Genomic DNA, 19,085 nt, shown 5'->3' with positions numbered 1-19,085 from the left:
TATGGCACATTCTAGATGCCACATTCTGGATGCCACAAACAAATCTGTATTGCTGGTCCATAAAGAACTAGGGGTAAGAGGGTTGTAGCAAATGGCATTGGATGGGTGGTTAGAAGCCAGCCTTGAGTTTGTGCAGAGAAGGTATTTAGAGAAAAGGCATTAATTTTCACACATTTTTGGTAAAAGGTGAAAGATTTATACAATCTGAAGAGAAAATAGAGTATAATTATTACACATTTTTGGGTCTTGGACCACTTTTAATATCTAATTGGAGATATGCCTTTCCCAAGGTGAATGTGCACAATCACGTGCACATGTCCACAAACAATTGTCATTCTCTCTTACCAGACTGATAGTCCCCAGGTTACAAACACCAGCGATGGGAATGGGGAGTTTTGAATAATATTATTTTCTTTCTTTTCTTTTTTTTTTAAGACGGGGTCTCACTCTGTCACCCAGGCTGGAGTGCAGTGGGGCAATCTCAGCTCACTGCAACCTCCACCTCCCACGTTCAAGCGATTCTCCTGCCTCAGCCTCCTGAGTAGCTGGGACTACAGGCGTGCACCACCACACCCAGATAATTTTTGTATTTTTAGTAGAGATGGGGTTTCACCATGTTGGCCAGGATGGTCTCAATCTCCTGACCTCATGATCCACCCACCTCGGCCCCCAAAAGTGTTGGGATTACAGGCGTGAGCCACTGCGCCCGGCTGAATAATATTATTTTCAACATGGAACCTGTATGATCAGATATGTATGTCAGAAAAATTGCTTGGAAAGAAAGACTGAATTAGTGGAGGGAGAGTAAATTATTGCAGTGGTTCAAACAAGAGAGTGAATGGATAAGGGCAGTGGAAGTGAGGGGTAAAGAGGGAAAAAGTGAGAAATATTTAGGGGGAGCACCCACAGGTCTTGGTGACCACTTACATGTAGAGAATAGGAAAGGAGTATTCTAGGATGACTCCCAGATTTGCACCTTGGACATCTGAATGAATGCCTGTGCCATCTACCAAGATACAGAATATAGGCTAGAGAGGTTCTGAAATAAATCCTTCCCATAACCTTTCTAAGGCCACCACCTGGTTGTCAAATCCAACAAACATGTCCTTCCTACCTTTTTTAAACATCTCTGTAATACAGACATCTCTTAGTACAGCCTTCCAGAAACTCCTTCCCTGGCTTTTCTGACACCACTTTTTCCTGGTTTCCCCTAGCTGTGCTTCTGCATCTCATACTTGGGTTGAGAAGACAGGTGCATCTCCCTTCAATTACAGGAAGATGTTCCTCTGCCTGTTCCTTAAATGTTGATACTTCCAAGCACTCTACCCAATCCCCACTGATTTGGTACTCTTCAATCTCACTAGACCATCTTACTCATTCCTGTGGTTTCTATTTCCGCCCATACCCCATAAGGCTCCTAAATCTGTATCTATAGCCCTCACTTCTCTCCTGAGCTTTTGACTTCCTCATTTGTAGAACGAGCAAGTGGGAGGAGAGTCACTAAATATGAAGTTGAGCAGAGATGCCCAGTACAGAACACTGCTACATAGTGTTTCCATCATCCAGATATAACAGGTACTTTATACCTGTTATATGTACAGTCTTGAGATTCTTTAATGTCAAGACTATAGAAAATAGTAAGATAATTTGGAAGTGAAGAGTTTTTAGTATTTGTTTACCTTTACTTTTCATAATTATTTTGTTTTTTTCACATATATAAATATGTTTATATTTACAGACATAATAAATTCATACAATAAAATGTTCAGCTCTTAAGTGTTCAGTTTGGTGAGTTTTGGCTATTCTATATACCTGTGCAACTACCACCTAAAACAAGATATAAACCATATCCATTACCCAAGAAAGTTCTCTCGTCTCCCTTTCCAGTCAATGTGCACCTCACTCACCTACTTTTAACTCCTAACTGCATGAATCAGTTTGCCTTCTAGAAATTCATATAAATGGGATCATAAAGTACCTAGCATAGTGTTTCTGACATTTATCCACATCGACTTATGTATCACAGTTCATTGTTTTTTAGGGCTTTAAAAATAACTTTTAAATTTTGAAATAGCTTTAACTATTTCAAAATAAAAGACTTAAGAAGTTGTGAAAATAGTACAGACAGTTACTGTATACCCTTCACCCAGGTGCCCCCAAGGACAGCATCTTAAATAACTATAGTATATTGTCAAAATCAGGAAACTGACATGGGTACAATACCACTAACTTATACTGATTTTACCAGTTTTTGCATGCATCCTTTGTGTGTGTATAGTTCTAAGAAATTTTATTACATATGTGGATCCCTGTAACCATCAGGATACTCAACTATTCCATCACCATAAAATATCTCCTCACGTTACCTCCCAGTAGTCACACTCTCACCTCAACCCTAAATTCTGGTAACCACTGATCACCAAAACTATGTCACTTCAAGAATGTTATGTAAATAGAATCATACAATATGTAGCTGTTATGGACTGTTTGTGTCCACCTGCCACCCAAATTTCTATCATGAAGCCCTAACTTCCACTGTGATGACATTTGGAGATGGAGACTTTGGGAGGTAATTAGGGTTAGATGAGGTCATGAGGGTTGATACCCTTAAAAGAGGAGACAAGAAAGAGCTTCCTCTTTTTCTTTCCATCTGCACACACTGAGAAATAGGCATGTCTGCAGTGCCAGGAAGAAAGCCCTCATCAGGAACCAAATCAGCTGGCACCTTCATTTTGGACTTTCAGCCTTGAGAACTGTGAAAAATAAACTAATATTAAGCTACCCAGTCTGTGGTACTTTGTTATGGTAGCCTGAGCAGACCAGCAAAATAACCCTTTGAGATTGGCTTTATTTTCTAAGATCCATCCAAGTTGTATGTATCAATAGTTCATTCCTTTTTATTACTGAGTGGTATTCTATTGTATGGATATACCACAGTCTGTTTATCTACTTACCTGTTGAAAGCCATTTTGGTTGTTTCAGTTTGGGGTTATACAAATAAGGCTGCTACGAATATTTATGTACAGGTTTCTGTGTGAATGTAAGTTTACAATTCTTGGGGATAAAGACTCAGTATTGCAATTGCTAGGTTGTAACTGCGTTTAAAAAGAAACTGCCTAATGATTTCCCAGAGTTTTACCTTTGTTTTTAATATAATGTATTTAATTGTAAGTTTATATAATTTAATTTTTAGTAATGGCTGTGTTTACTAGCTCACAAAATTCCTTAAAGTATAGCAAATGGCCCCCAAGTCTGTACCGACCACATCCAGCTTACCACTGACAGTGTCCATTTCTAAAACTGATTATCTGTCAAACAGAGCCCAGTATAATTAGGCAGGCAAGTCTTTTACATTTATTCCTTGAAACAGATTTGACAAGAACATAAACATAAGTTGCAGTGCAAAGAGACTGATCAGCAACAGACTGCTGCAACAGTTTAGAAAGCAAGACAGAGAATGAAGAAGCAGCTTGACTGGGGAGTCAAATTTGCATTGCAGATGAATGAATCTCAACTTAGTGCAACCTAATATCAAAGCAATCAACATGTGACTAAGAACTTCTGCTAGGCTCCCCCATGCAGAGCAAGTGGCTGGTGCAGTAGTTGGGAGCCGTGGCCTCTGAGCCAGGCAGTCTCAACTTCGGTCTGGCCTTTACCACTCATTAGCTGTATGTCTTGGGCAGGTTACCTAATGTCTCCTCAGTTTCCTCTGTCTGTGAATTGGGGATAATATTCTTCCTGAAGCTGTGGTAAAGATTCAACAAACTAGTACATGCAAAACACTTAGAACCGTTTCTGGCACAAAAGAAATGTCCCCTAAGTGTTAGCAACTGTAAACTCTGTAAACAACCTTTAAAGACGGGGATTATTGTCTCTAGAGGGCCCAGTCAGGTTCTCTGCCTGATACACAACAGCTGCCTTATTAACAAAGTTGCCTCAGACAAAGTGATCACCCGTGGAATAAAAAGAGTTAGTAGGCTAAACAGTGGGGTGGTTAAAATGAGCTTTTTTGGGAACTTGGCTTTTTTCTTTTCTTTTCTTTTCTTTTTTGTAGATACCAGTTAGCGTGCTAGCTTGAGGGAGCAGAATCTCAGCAGATCTCCTTAAAGAAAAGCCAATGCTTTAAAGGAGATGTTATCTAGAAAACATGCAGACACTGAAAATCTAGTTTGTGCAGTATGATCCCTGGTATTTGGCAAGGGCTATTCCAGAAGTCAAGATGGGAAAGGGAGAAGGAAGCAGTGAGGAAGGAAGAAATCACTGAACTTGAGTCTCATACTTAATTTGACCTTAAAGATTATGACCTTAAAGACAATGTCCAGTTAGATTGTCCTTCCACTTTAGACAAGTTTATCAAGTTCAATTCTTCTGGATAAAAAATATGTATCACTGGAAATGAGGTTTTATACTTGAATTCATTTCATTTTTAAGCATATGGCACTTAAATATTACTATAATGTAAGTTACTAGGTGCCTAATAGTTATTATTAGCAAAGTTCCCTTGCTAGCAGTTTCTATGACAAACAACTCACACAGAGTTGCTTCAAAAGATGCCTCTGCAAGGGCTCGCTTCTGCAAGTGGAAGCGGCTCCCTCTAGACAATGGAAAGAAGGCAAGAAGAAGAAGGCACCCACCAGCAGCCATGACTAGCTGAAATCAGACTGATTCCAAACACAAAACAACCCCCAAGTGCTCAACGGCCACCAGACTTCCTTGCTTATTGAAGCCCAAATTTTCCTGGAGCATAAGATGGTTCCTTGGGTCATCACGAAATGGATTCATTCCAATTCTTTATTTAGGGTGTCTCAACCTCGGCACTATTGACATTTTGGACTGGATAATTCTTCGTTGTTGAGTGCTGCCCTGTTCACTATGAAATGTTTAGCAGCATCCCTAAGCTCTACATACTAGATGCCCTTCCTCAGCCTCCCGCCCTGCCCTGCCAGGATGGGACAGCCAAGTGTCTCCAGACATGGCTAAATGTTGTGGGGCGGGGGCAGTGGCAAAAATCACCCCTAAGAGAACCACGTTGAGAACCACGGACTTAGATGACAAATAGTATTTATTTACTTTTGCTCTAAGTAGTTCTTCTAACTTTGAATAAAATGTCTCTTACATCATGAACTAAATGAAATTTGACATGCCAAGGCTATTCCAGGAGGCTGAAAGTTTGGAGTCAGTAATTCTCTACTGGGGCTGTCTGCCTTAGGACAAAATTCACTTTATTTTGCTTTAGGCCCAGTTCTAAAGTTTCCCACTAGAAACAAATTGCTTTTTATACCACAGTTCTTATAAAATTATACATTTGGTAGAATTTATAAGGTGACAATTGCCAAGAAATACAGCCTGAACACAGGTGCAGAGTAGAGAGAGACTGAAATTCTTCTTGGACCCAGCACTTGAGCAGGGATAATTTATGAGTAGTTCTGTTTGCCACACTAAAGCAACACCACCCCCAGAATTTCACAACTCTTGTTTCTCCTCAGTTGGCAAATGTTGTTTTTGGTTTGCTAGTTCTGTTTTATAAAGATGTAAAAGACTTGCAGTCTTTCATTTAAAAGACATCCAACTGAGAGGGCGCGAGTGGAAATCATCGTGAATATAATTACAATGTGGCAGTAATAAGCATTTATACTGCAAGTTTAATCATTTACAGCTGACACATTTAAGAGCCCATTTAGTTACCTTGAACAAAAGCAACAGTGTGGCATAGTGGTTCTCAATCCTGGCTGACTTTAGAATCACCTGGGGAGCTTTAAAAAGAAAAAAAGAGTTCATGGGCACAGCTCCTGGAGACTTTGATTTATTCTGTCTGAGGCAGGGCTCAGGCCTCTGTGTTTAAACGCCCCAGATGATTCTAATTTGTAGTCAGACTTGAGAATGACCGGTAAAGCAGAAGGAGCATGCGTTTAGAGTGAAACGTTGGCTCTTCTCTTAGGGATCGGCAGAGACTTCACTCTCACAGGCTGGCACAGTGACTGCTCTCTCTGGTTCCAAAAGCAAGGTCAGCCTCATGAGGCACCTGCAACCTCGGCTTTTCCTGGGGACAGGATTAAGAATTTTTCCACTCATTCGTTTATTTGACGAAAACTACTGGGCACCTACTCAGTCCCAGGTATTGTACCAAGTACTGGGGATTTAAAGGTAAATAAGCACAGTCCCTGCACTCGAGAAGTTCCTAGTCTAGTAAGGGAGAGACAGACACCAGAACAAGCAATGGTATTACACGTGCTTCTACCCCAATTTTCAGTTGGAAAAATGTAGTTTCCTTATCCATGACATCTTTTTTTTTTGCCTGGCAACATCTCACTTTCCCTCCTTTTGGTGCTGGCTTTCTCTGAGAAACCATTTCCTCTGGTTACATGTTTTCTTTTGTGAGTCTCAATTCAGAGGCCCCATCTTCCCGACCAGGGGCTGGCCGAGCAGAGTCACGTGCCCAGCAGAGCCGACTCCTTCCCGGGATCTGAGTGGTGAGAGTGTTCAGGGATGGCCCACGTTTACAGCCCACATCAACCATCGTGACAGTGGAGCCTTGCTATCCCTTGGTTTTTCCTATCCAGATTTGTGACATTCTTCTGATTTCTGACATTCTGGCTCTTCCTTTGATTCTGCAAACTTCCTCCATCCTTCCATTCACTTCCCTTTGGCTAAGTCAGCTAGAGTTGGTTTCTGTTCCTTGCAATACGACTCAGGTAATATAACACAAAACTGAAAAATTCAAAGAAGGCTGAAAAAGTAGCAGCTTGGTTTAATCTGGACTTGGATTTGGGAGACCTGGTTTCCAGTCCTAGCTCCACTGTTTTTTGTTTTGTTTTGTTTTGTTTTGTTTTTGAGACAGAGACTTGCTCTGTCGCCCAGGCTGGAGTGCAGAGGCGCAATCTCGGCTCACTGCAGCCTCCGCCTCCCAGGTTCAAGCCATTCTCCTGCCTCAGTCTCCTAAGTAGCTGGGATCACAGGCACATGCCACCACACCCGGCTAATTTTTGTATTTTTAGTAGAGACAGGGTTTCACCATGTTGGCCAGGATGGTCTCGATCTCCTGAACTCATGATCTGCCCGCCTTGGCCTCCCAAAGTGCTGGGATTACAGGCGTAAGCCATGGCGCCCAGCCTCCACTGTTTACTTAGCTGAATGACTCTGAGTCTAAGGAGGTCATCACTGAGCATCAGTTTGCTCTTCTTTAAAATATTCCATAAATATTTCTTGAACCCCTCATGTGACAGGTGAAGGCAATCACAATAGAGTTTCAAATATTCTGAAAGCGATATTGATGTCCCGCAGAATTTTTTTAAAGAATAACATGAAATAAAGTTCATGAAAACATTTGATCAGATATGACGTATTGTCTAAATAAAGCCTTTCTTTCTGGGTATCTTAAAAACTTTACTTATGGCCCCCACCCAGGGATAATCTCTTGCTATTTTCACAGATAATTTACATGTTGGATCTAATGTGGTTATCTTGTTGCTACTTACTTAGTACAGATAATCGTTCCTAAGGTTTTCCTGGCTATATTTAAAATAGGCAATTATATAAAATCTCCTCTTAGGCAAAATAAAATATTTTCCTGGAATCAATTCAGAAATCTAGAGTACTTCTCTGTATTAATTTTCTAATAATTCTTATATAATCATGTGTACACAGAAATCCAACATTTTGAGGCTCTTATTTTGATATTAGGGCACAGGGGCTGACTTTTGGCAGAGTGACTTGGGGACATAATTAACAGCTGACATACACTCTGCTTCTGGGACTCTTGATTTCTCTTGCTAAGCAATGACCTATATGCAAAGCTGGGTTTGCTCTATTCTTAAATCTCTGAAAATATCCAAGTCAATAGAAAAGTTGCAAATGGATTACAGGTCACTAAGCCTGGGTTTTAAAAAGAGAAGCAAGCCAGGTGCAGTGGCTCATGCCTGTAATCCCAGCAAGTTGAGAGGCAGGAAGAAGCCAGTAGTTAGAGACCAGCCTGAGCAACACAGACCCCCGTCTCTACAAAAAATGTTTTAAAAATTAGCCAGGCGTGGTGGCACATGCCTGTAGTCCTAGCTACTTGGGAAGCTGAGACAGGAGAATCCCTTGAGTCCAAGAATTGGAGGCTAGAGTAAGTTATCATCATGCCACTGCACCCCAGCCTGGGCAACAGAGTGAGACTCTGTCTCTTAAAGACAAACGGGCGGGGGGGGTGGGGGAAGAAGAAAAAAAAAACCAGAAAAAAAATAGGCAAATAATTTGAGATGAAGAAAATCATAATTCACCCTATTAGAGAATTTGCTCAAGATTCCAAGCTATCTTGATTAAAGATATGGGTGCATTTGTACATGTGCTTACATACACAGGTACACAAATGAAAGCAACCACTAAGTCTCAGAGAAATGCTGCTGTGGACAGTTGCCACAGTTGAGGTTTCAGATCCAGGTTCGATGTAGGGTTCTACTTCACTTTACTCCCTCCCCTTTGAAGCTAAAACAACATAGCCCTTGGAGTCATAGAGTTTTTGTTATAGAACAAAACTTAAAAGTTATCTGACTAGATAACTGGCTATCCAGATGACTAAATAATCTGCCAGATGATGTGAGAGATCCCTCTGCAATATCCCCCACAGTTGATATCTTGTTTGAAGAGAGGCAGGGTTGCACAGTATCTAAATGCACACGCTTTGAGTCAGAGACACATCTGGGTTACCCAGGCTCTACTCCTTACTAGTAGTCATCTAGACTAAGCACCTTAACCTCACTTTCCTCAGTTGTAATTAGGGGGTGATAACAGTACCAACCTCATAGGGCTAGTGTGATGCTTGAATAGACTACTAAAGTGGTACAGTAAGGACTTAGCATGTAGTAAGTGCTCATACAAAATGTTAGCTAGCACTGACTACTGCTATAATAGGCCCATTCCAAAGTTAAAACAGCTCCAACTATCAGGAAGGTCAAAACCAGCTGTCTGCTTCCTCCCTCTCATGAATCCTAGTCTGCCCTACAGAATTTCACCAGTCTCTGAGTTGCTGTCAACAGGGAGGGTGGATGGGGCCATGGCCCACCTGAGTCTCCTTGTTACCAAGCAGAACATGCCCAGCTTCCTCGACGGTTCCTCAGGTGGCCTCCATGATCAATGTGCTCTCCCCTGGATGTGCTCCTGCCTGCCAGGGCCCCTTTAAATGTGGCGCCTGTTTTGTCTTTTTTATATAAGGCCATTGTGTTGATTATTTCGGCAGAAACCACCTAACTCAGCCTTAAATAGTGGTTAATTAAACCCCAGAGGCTGGTGTCAAGAGTTTGCCAATGAGCAGTTAGCCAGCCTCTTGCAGCTGTGCAACCTCTGGCATCTCAGTTTCCTTGCCTGTAAGATAAAGGGAATAACAGTACCTACTTCACTGGGTAACTGGTAATTGTGAAGATTTGATGAGCTAAGATTTCTTCTAATCCTATTTTTCCTTGATCCCCCTCCAGTCTGGTGTGTGGGTTTTTTTTTTTTTTTTTTTTTTCCCGAGACGGAGTCTTGCTCAGCCCCCCAGGCTGGAGTGCAGTGATGCGACCTTGGCTCACTGCAACCACCATCTCCCGGGTTCAAGCGATTCTCCCATCTCAACCTCCCGAGTAGCTGGGATTACAGGCACCTGCCATCATCCCGGCTAGTTTTTAGATTTTAGTAGAGAAGGGGTTTCAGCATGTTGGCCAGGCTGGTCTTGAACTCCTGATCTCAGGTGATCTGCCTGCCTCGGCCTCCCAAAGTGCTAGGATTACAGGTGTGAGCCACCGTGCCCTGCCCAGTCTGGCTTTAATGCACACAAATCCACTGAAACCACTCTCATCAAGGTTACTGACCATCATCAAACAGTCAAATCCAATGGTCAAGTTGGCCTGTGTCTTTCTTGACCACTTAGCAATGCTTGTCAAATCCAAACATGCCTTCCTTCTCCAAATACCTTCTTCACGTATCTTACAGGACACCCGCCTCTGCTGACTGTCACACTACCTCTCTGGCTACTCCCTCATAGTCTCCATTGTTAGACCCTCCTCCTCATCTCAACTTCAGCTTCTAGCTGCTGGAGCGCCCCACGTCAGTTTCTTTCAGAGTCCACACTCACTCCCCCTAGGTAGTCTCACCCAGTGTAATATAATGGACAGGAACATGGACTATGGAGCCAAGCTGCCTTCCTAGGTGAGCTCCTATACTTTTAAGTGTGTTACATAGGCCAGTGACTTAACCTCACGGTGCCTCAGTTTCCACACCCATAAAATGGGGGGTAACTTCATATAATTGTTGCAAGGATTAAATTAGTTTGTACAGGTAAAGTACTTAGAATGTGATAAGGATTTTCTAAGTGTTAACTAGTACCCAGTTCCATGGCTTTATATATCATACATATACTGATGATTCCCAAATACATATACAGTTTCCATTATTCCTGTAAACTCGTCATTCATATCTAAATGCCTACCTGACATCTCCACATTGATGTCAAATGAAATCTCAAAAGTTACATCACCAAACTGAACTCTTGATTCCATGTCATCTCCTAACCTTCTTTCTCCTGGTCTCATCAGTTTCACTCAAACTGTATCACCATTCACCTGGTTGTACGAGGCCAAAAACCTTAGAGTCACCCTCAACTCTTTTCTCCCTTATCCAATCTTCAGCAAATCTGATTACTCCACTTTCAAAATGTATCCAGAATCTGGTCTCTTCTCACTCCTTCCACCATTACCATCTGGAACAAGCCACCATCATTTCTTGCCTGAGCAACTGTAATGCCACCTAATTGGTACCTCTGTTTCCCTCTTTGTTCCCACATGACCTATTCTGTAGCCAGGAACAAGAATATTCTTCAAAAATGAAAATCAGATGTTGCTCCCCTGATTAAAACTCTCTGATGAGTTTCCACCGCACATGGAATGAAATCCAAACTCCTCTCATTTACTAACAATGCTCTATGTGACCTGCCTTTATCTCCTTTTCAGCCTCATCTCTTACCACTCTCCCCTTACCAACTCTACTCCCGTCACAATGTCTGCCCTGTGTTTGTCAAACTCATAAGCAAGTTTCTGCTTCAGTGCCTTTGTACTTGCAGTCCCTCAGGCTAGAACGTTCTTTTCCCCGTCTTTACATGCCCCTTCCTCATTTCTTTGCAAACTTTACTCAAATGTTACTTACAGAGACCTTCCCAGTCCATCACATCTAAAAAACAATGCTGTCCTCACTTCTGACCCATTACTGTCCTTTTATCCTATTTTTCTTCATAGCACTTAATAATACACCTGATAATATATGTTTATTTATTTGTCATGCCTACTAGAATGTCAGCTCCTTGGGGACGGCAACTGTATTCCATTCTGTTCGCTGCAGTATCCACTGCACCTAAGCAGTGTCTGAAACACAGGAGGCACTCAATAAATATATCTTGAATGAATGAAGAAATGAATAGTGCTTAGCACAGTTCCTGGACAGAATAAACAACTGTTAAGTTTGTGATGTCAATTTTGGAAGGTAAAAAAATGTTTAATAGAAAGGCCAAAATTCTTTAGTGATACTATATATGAAGTCAAAAATGAAAACATCACCTAATTTTCATTTTAACCTTTAACATTTTAAATTTTAATTAATTTAAATTAAATTAAATTTTATTTAATTTATTATTTATTAATTTAATTTAATTTAAATTTTAACATTTAAAATCATCATTTTAACCCAATTTCAATATAAATACGCATTATATTATACTCACTTGGAGTTTCTTCCAAAATTTCCTGGAACTTGCTTCTCTCATATTCCACCAACTGGCGTTGAAGGTGTGGTCTGAGACTCATAATTGTAAAATTGGCCATGTCCATGTGCATGAGGTCCAGGACATGGAATATTTGTCTAAAAATTTTAGAATTAAAATAGAGAGATGATTAAGAAGTGAAGCTGAAATTCACTAACAAATGATCTATGTTCCAGGCTGAAAACAATAAACATCCCCAAAATGGTTTTAAAGTTCCAATTGCCATTTGGTAGGGTCATGTTTCATAGAAGCTCATACACGTGTACTGCAAATGTGTCCTTCCACAGATCTCAAGAGTAATTACTTGAAGCATAAACAATCTTAATGATATAAGAAAAATTCAAGAAGGAATTTTCATTTGAAAACCCCTGAAATTTTAAAGAGCCAGGACACAGGGTATATGGCCTCTATTCCTTAGGGAATAAGAAAAATTAAAAAAAGAAAGGACAAGGCAGTGAGGCACTGAGGAAAAAACACTTCCTTTTAGAGTTAGGCAGCCTCGTGCCCAAACCCAGCTTTGCAACTGGCCAGATTTGTGGGCATATACACAAGTAAATCAGTCTCTCTGAGCCTCAGTTTCCTCATCTGTGAAAGAGGACAACCTCAACCTTGTAGAGATGTTGTGAACAGTCAATGAGATAACAATCGTAAAGTGCAGGGGGCAGTGGCACCCAGTGGGCGCTCAACAAATGACCATGATGAACATCACAGATTTGAGATCTTACTAGGGTAATACGACAACTAGAAGCAAGGATCCTATAACTGAGGAATCACAATCTGCCAGAGCCGAGCACGACTCTAAGGATACTTAACACCCATTTGACAGAGAGTGTCACTTTGAGAGTCTATTAACCTGCCCAAGATCGCAAAGTAAATTACCCACTACATGCAGACCAGTCTTTCTCCTACCTTTCCAAAACATTTACATAAAACTCAATTCTCAATGTGGCCACCATACACAAAAAAGAAGAAAACTCTGCTTCAATGGCAAAAAGTGTTGCAGACTCTTCTTCCCTCTTGGATCACAAGGAAGTTATCGTCTATGTAGCCAGATGAGATCCTCGTGACATAATATGCACCCCACTTCCTTAGAGAAGCTCCAGAAGATGTGGCTGGCTGACCACTAAAGGCCCAATCTCCCTCCCTGCAGTGTAAATTTGTGGCTGTGAAAAGTATTTCCAGGCTGTAACTACCTTTCTCAACTCCCCTTTCAATCTAGGTGGGATCATGTGACTAGTCATGGTCAAAGGGAATGTGTCACTTCTGGGCTGAGGTGGCTATATATTGCATATGTCTTCCCCATGGTCTCTTTCCCATTTGCCAGCTGAATGGAGAGGACTCTAAGGACCTGAGCAAGGGTAGAGCCAAGCACAGAAGGAGGCTGGGTCCCTGGATGACACGTGGAGGGTTGTCTGATCAAGGACCCCTGAATTGGACTGTGACATGAGAAACAAACTTTTACTGGATAAACCACTGAGAATTTAGGGTTTATGTGTTATAGCAGCTAGTGACCCTAACTAATAAAGAAGCCTTGACTAAATTAGGTCCCTTGTCGGAGGCTCTATTAAGACCCTCTACTTCCCCTTCCACTTATCACAATTATAATTAATTGTTCAAGATCTCTCTGCCCATTAGACTCCCTGGAGTCAGGGATTATATCTGTCTTTTTCATCATTGCATCTTCAGGGCCCACTATGTGCCAACTAACAACCTTGTCAGATCATTCTATGTGAAAACTCTCTGCATACAGTAAATAATTGACATGGTCTCTGCTTATATGGTTTTCTTCTAGGGTCAGTAATTTATTTGGGGTACTAGTTGTTATTCTGTGTTCCCTGATGCCCAACTTCCCTTCTGAATGAACTCAAAGATACTCTAGGAAATGCAAACAGCAAAAGTGCTAACCTCAGCACCTCCACGATGTTGCCAGTAGCCTTTAACTCTCTGATATCATTATCTCGCACGGGAGCACACAGCTTTCCCATCGTACTGATGACATAGTTGGCCAGGCCTTGGATGTCAACAGCACTGTGCTCAGCCTGCTGCCTAATGAGGTCTGTGTCCAAAACTTCACAGATCTGGTTGCGAAGCCGGTTGCCACCGGGAGTGAGAAAAGAGAGAAGAATCTACAGGGAAAGAAATAAAAATTAACAGCATCATGATGTGAATAAAAGCTGTCACTTTTCACCTCAGTGTCTAGATGACCAAGCTCTTTGCCCACATTTTAGTGCCTCAGATGCCACAGAAGTTGGCAATGACTGCATGGGTGGATCAGAGGAGCATTCCAGTGTCTCAACCCTAAATAGCAAGGTCTATCTTCTGAATTAAAGGGCCCCCACCATGGGAAACTCCTGCTCCTGTCAGAATAAAAACAGCTAGCAAGGAAGCAAGATTACTGAAAGCACAGTAAGTCCTTACTTAATATTGCTGACAGGTTCCTGGAAATTGCAACTTTAAGTGAAATGATATATAATGAAACCAATTTTAAGATAGGCTAATTGATATAAACAACGGTTAAGTTTCTATGGCATATTTCTGGTCACAAAAAAAAATCACCAAACTTCTAAATAAAGACCCCAAACACTTCTAATATTAAACACTGAGATAAATGTGAGCTATACATACAAGAAAAATTAATAAAAACAAGATAATGATTGACCCAATTTTTGGTGAATCAGTGAGTGACAGCTGCCATGGTGGTGGGTTAAATTGGGGAAGAAATGTTTGCAAACAAAAATTCTTAAGGAACACCTCCTACCACCACACAGTTCAAAAATAAATAATAATTATGGCAGGCTCACTGAGCACTTTCATGACACCTTGTTTATTGTCATGCATCTGTATGACTATCGAAGACTTTATGAATTTTTATGTTACAATAATTTGTATTCATTCGTTTTCCAGCTTGCTTACTCCAGTTCAGGGTTGCAAGTGGCAGGAGCCTACCATGGCAGCTCAGGGCACAAGGTAGGAACCAGCCCTGGACAGGATGCCATTCCACTGCAGGATGCACTCACTCACACACCCACACTCACTCAGACTGAGACCATTTAGACTTGTCAATGAACTTAACATGCACATCTTTGGGATGTGGGAGGAAACCAGAGTACCCAAAGAAAAGCTATGCAGACATGAGGAGATCATACAAACTCCACACAGATGGCAGCCCCAGCTAGGAATCTATCTTTTTTCTTTCTTTTCTTTTCTTTTATTTTTGAGATGGAGTCTCACTCTGTCACCAGGCTGGAGTGCAGTGGTGCGATCTTGGCTCACTGCAATCTCCGCCTCCCAGGTTCAAGCGATTCTCCTGCCCCAGCCTCCTGAGTAGCTGGGATTACAGGGGTGCACCACCACACCCAGCTAATTTTTGTATTTTTAGTTACAGATGGGGTCACCATGTTGGCCAGGATGGTCTCTATCCCCCGACCTTGTGATCCGCCCACCTGGGCCTCCCAAAGTTCTGGGATTACAGGCATGAGCCACCGCGCCCAGCTGGAATCTATCTTTTTTCTCATCAACATTATAAAGAAAAAATGTTGAACAAATCAATATGACGCGAGGATCTGCTGCATTTCAAAACGTCTACAGGTAAAAGTTCAGGGAAGAAAGAACAAGGTGCAGATCATGGCTCCAAAAGAACTCTTTAAAAAAGGATAGATGAAAATATCCCATGGGGTCGATTAAGTATATTTTACATATAGAATATTTATTATATACAAGCAGCCTATTTATTGATTATTCAGTTACAGAGGACACTGTGCTTATCCATACAGTAGATGCTTAAGAGCTTGCGCTCTGAGCCAGTATGGCTCAGTTCAAGTCCCTCTCTACCCCACAAAGTTGTGTGACCCTGGATGAGTCAGAAAACTTGGATTTTTAATAAATAAGAATAACAGGAGCAACTACTGTACAGTGTTCTGATAAGAAGAAATGAACAATCTAGTGCTTGGAATAGAGCAAGCGCCTTGTAAATGTTAGCTAACATTACAACTGTCACCTCATTTAGTTCTTATGACTACCCTGTAAGTACTCAGGAAAGAGAGACTTAAAGAGAGAACCCGTCACTAAACCAGAGTCTCTGCGCTTTAGCATCACCCTAAGCTGTGTCCATGGCACTATTTTTCCAGCCTTCACGCTACTCCAGGAGGTGCAGGGGGAAACTCTGCCAGTGAACTTGATCCTTTTTTGAAAAAGAGTGGCCAATACTAAAGAACATAAAACAATCTTTGGGGGGAAAAAACTGCTATAGTTTCAATATTTGTGTTTTCCTCTGTCCCCAAATTCATATGTTGAAACCCAATCCCCAATGGAATGGTATTAGAAGATGGGGCCTTTGGAAGGTGATTAAGTCATAAGGGTGAGGTCCACATGAATGGAACTGTACCGTTATAAAAGAGACCCTAGGCTGGGCACAGTGGCTCACGCCTGTAATCCCAGCACTCTGGGAGGCCAAGGTGGGCGAATCATGAGGTCAGGAGATTGAGACCATCCTGGCTAACACAGTGAAACCCCATTTCTACTAAAAATACAAAAAATTAGCCAGGCATGGTGGCATGAGCCTGTAGTCCCAGATACTTGGGAGGTTGAGGCAGGAGAATTACTTGAACCCGGGAGGCAGAGGTTGCAGTGAGCCGAGATTGTGCCACCGCACTCCAGCCTAGGCAACAGAGCGAGACTCCGTCTCAAAACAAAACAACAAGAAGACCCTAAAGAGCTTCTCTGCCTTTTCTGCCACGTGAAGACACAGCAAGAAGGCACCATCTATGAATCAGGGAGTGAGCCCTCACCAGATACCGAATCTGGTGGTGCTTTGATTTTGGACTTCCCAGCCTCCAGTACTGTGAGAAGTAAATTTCTATTGTTTATAAGCCACCCAGGCTATGCCAGTCTGTTATAGCAGCCCACCTGGAGTAAGACAAGACGCTAACTGACACAGACAACAAAGCAACTTGCCTCTCTGATTTCTTCAAACAGTTTGATGGCATGTTCAAACTCAGGAGGGTCAGCATTTAGTTCTGAATCCAAGACGTCCCAGAAGGCCTGGTGAACAATGTGCTTCACTCGACCAGCCAAACTATGGCAATAAAATGAATTGTTTTTTAAAATAAGCATAACTTTTTCCTGATTATAAAAGAAACATCCTCATTGTAGAAATCTTATAAAATGTAAAAAAAAAAACAGAATAATTGTCCTTAATCCATTAATCTTTTAATATTTTTCTTGTTGAATGCATTATTTTAACATAGCTAAGAGCATATATACAAAATATATACTTTTCATTTAACATTCTGTCTTGTTTCCCCTAGACCTTGAAAATGCTTTCAATAACTTCATGAAATTCTGTCCTAAAGAGATTTCATAATTTATGTAGCTACCCTTCTATATAGATCTTTAGACTTGTTCTACATTTTTGGGATGAGATGGCAAAGTTGCTCTTCCTCACCAGCTGAAATTTCATGGCATGGAATAGAACAGATTGGCCCCAAGGGCACATGCATTTGAATGCCTGCCAACTTCAGACTTAGGTGTCCCATTTAAAGTTAGCCAGACCAAACTGGTGAAATAGAAGCCTTCCTAGGAAGAGCTCACAATAGAATAAGTGGCCACCTTGCTTCACCCCTTATGTCAATCCCTTAAAATAGGTGCACGTTAAAATACACATTCCTACCTAACTTCTCTACCATTTAGCAATAGTTTTTAGAAAACCACATGTTCCTCCACTGTAATTACTGACAAGGCTCTTTCCCCACAGAGCTATATACCTTTCCCAAGCAGAGGCCATAAGTCCTCCAGGTAGGTACTTACCATTGTGCCTAGTACAGTGCCTGATATATAATGACTGCTTAACAAATGCATGCATGGTGAATGAATTCATAATTTGATAAGTATATCTCTTTTTTTCTGAGACAGAGTCTCACTCTGTCGCCCAGGCTGCAGTGCAGTGGCGCAGTCTCAGCTTACTGCGGCCTCCGCCTCCCAGGTTCAAGTGATTCTCATGCCTCAGCCTCGCAAGTAGCTGGGATTACAGGCGTGCACCGCCACACCCAACTAATTTTTGTACTTTTAGTAGAGACAGGGTTTCACCATGTTGGGCAGGCTGGTCTTAAACTCCTGACCTCAGGTGATCTGCTCGCCTCAGCCTCCCAAAGTGCTGGGATTACAGGTGTGAGCCACTGCGCCCGCCTAAGACTTTATCTTTAAACAAAGGCAATGTGTCCTAACTCTGTACTTTGTTTCCCTTGCTCACATTTTCTAGCCATGGCAGAAACTGAAGGGAAGAGAGATTAATATTTTCCATAGTATCAAAGTATTTATGTGCAAGGCACTTTTATGCTAGTGAGTATGCATTTGAAGTGAGTAGTGTAGCCCCCATCTTATTCTTGGGAAGTGTGAGGTTCAGGTATGGTCTCAGCAAAGCCAGGATTCAAACCCCACAGTCTGTCTGAGCCTAAAATGCCTTCACTATGGCCTGTACTCGCCACTTTTGAATTTAAAGTACAGATATGCCCTGTCTTTTGCTTTACCTCATAAAAAATACAAATTTTAACTTTAAAACAAGACTCCATCTCAAAAAATTCATTTGTATTAGTCAATAAATGTTTATTAAACATCCAATATGTGTAGGGCCCTGTTTTAGGAACTGGGAATACTACAGTGAAAAGAAAGTCTCTGACCTCAAAAAGCTTATATGTTAGCAGGGACAAAAAGGCAAAAAATACATTAAAAATGAATACGACAATTTCAGACCTATGAGAAAGAATAAGACAATGTGGTACACAGTTACGGAGAGGGTGCTGATTTCACTGGATGGTGGGAAAAAGCCTCTTTAAGTCAGTGACCTTTGTGTTCAGACTCAGAAGGGGAGAGCAAAGAGCCATGTGAAGGTCTGGGAAAAGAACATTCAAAAAGAAGAAGTCAGAGGAACAAAGTTTCTGAGACAAGATCCAGATTGGTGAACCCTGAGGTAAGGAAGGAAGCCAGTGTGGCTGAAGCACAGCAAGCAGGAGGGACAGCACTGAGATGGGGTCAGGGGAGTGGGGCCATCCAGGCCATAGGAAAATGCTTAGATTTTTGGTCTCTGAGTAATTGAAAACCATTGAAGAGTTTTTGGCAAAGAGATCATCTAACATAGTTCATTCTTTAAAAAGATCATTAAGGCTACTGTGTGGATATGGAAGATAAACTGTTGGGGGCTAAGAATGGAGACACGGCAACCAGTTAGGACTGAAAGGGTCCAGGCCAGAGATGACGGTGGCCTAGCCTAGGGTTGTAGCAGTAGAGCTGGTATTAAGGGTCATGGCGAAATGCAGTTACCAAAGGA

General features: G+C 41.6%; 1 protein-coding gene across 6 annotated transcripts in view; it reads right to left on the bottom strand.

The window, feature by feature from the left end:
* TCP11L2 (t-complex 11 like 2) overlaps nt 1-19,085 on the bottom strand; it is a 46,570-nt gene that overhangs the window by 13,922 nt on the left and 13,563 nt on the right. For all 6 annotated transcript variants that reach the window (XM_034934386.3, XM_055096076.2, XM_003832550.5 and 3 more), the window contains 3 exons: nt 16,718-16,838; nt 13,670-13,890; nt 11,726-11,862 (listed from right to left, as the gene is read on the bottom strand). In XM_034934386.3, coding sequence (XP_034790277.1) covers nt 11,726-11,862; nt 13,670-13,890; nt 16,718-16,838 — 479 coding nt within the window. The remainder of the gene's footprint in view (nt 1-11,725; nt 11,863-13,669; nt 13,891-16,717; nt 16,839-19,085) is intronic.

Source organism: Pan paniscus, chromosome 10 (assembly GCF_029289425.2).
Source record: "Pan paniscus chromosome 10, NHGRI_mPanPan1-v2.0_pri, whole genome shotgun sequence".
Lineage (NCBI taxonomy): Eukaryota > Metazoa > Chordata > Mammalia > Primates > Hominidae > Pan > Pan paniscus.
Note: the sequence above shows the minus strand (reverse complement) of the source record. Positions and strands in the feature narration are given on the sequence as shown.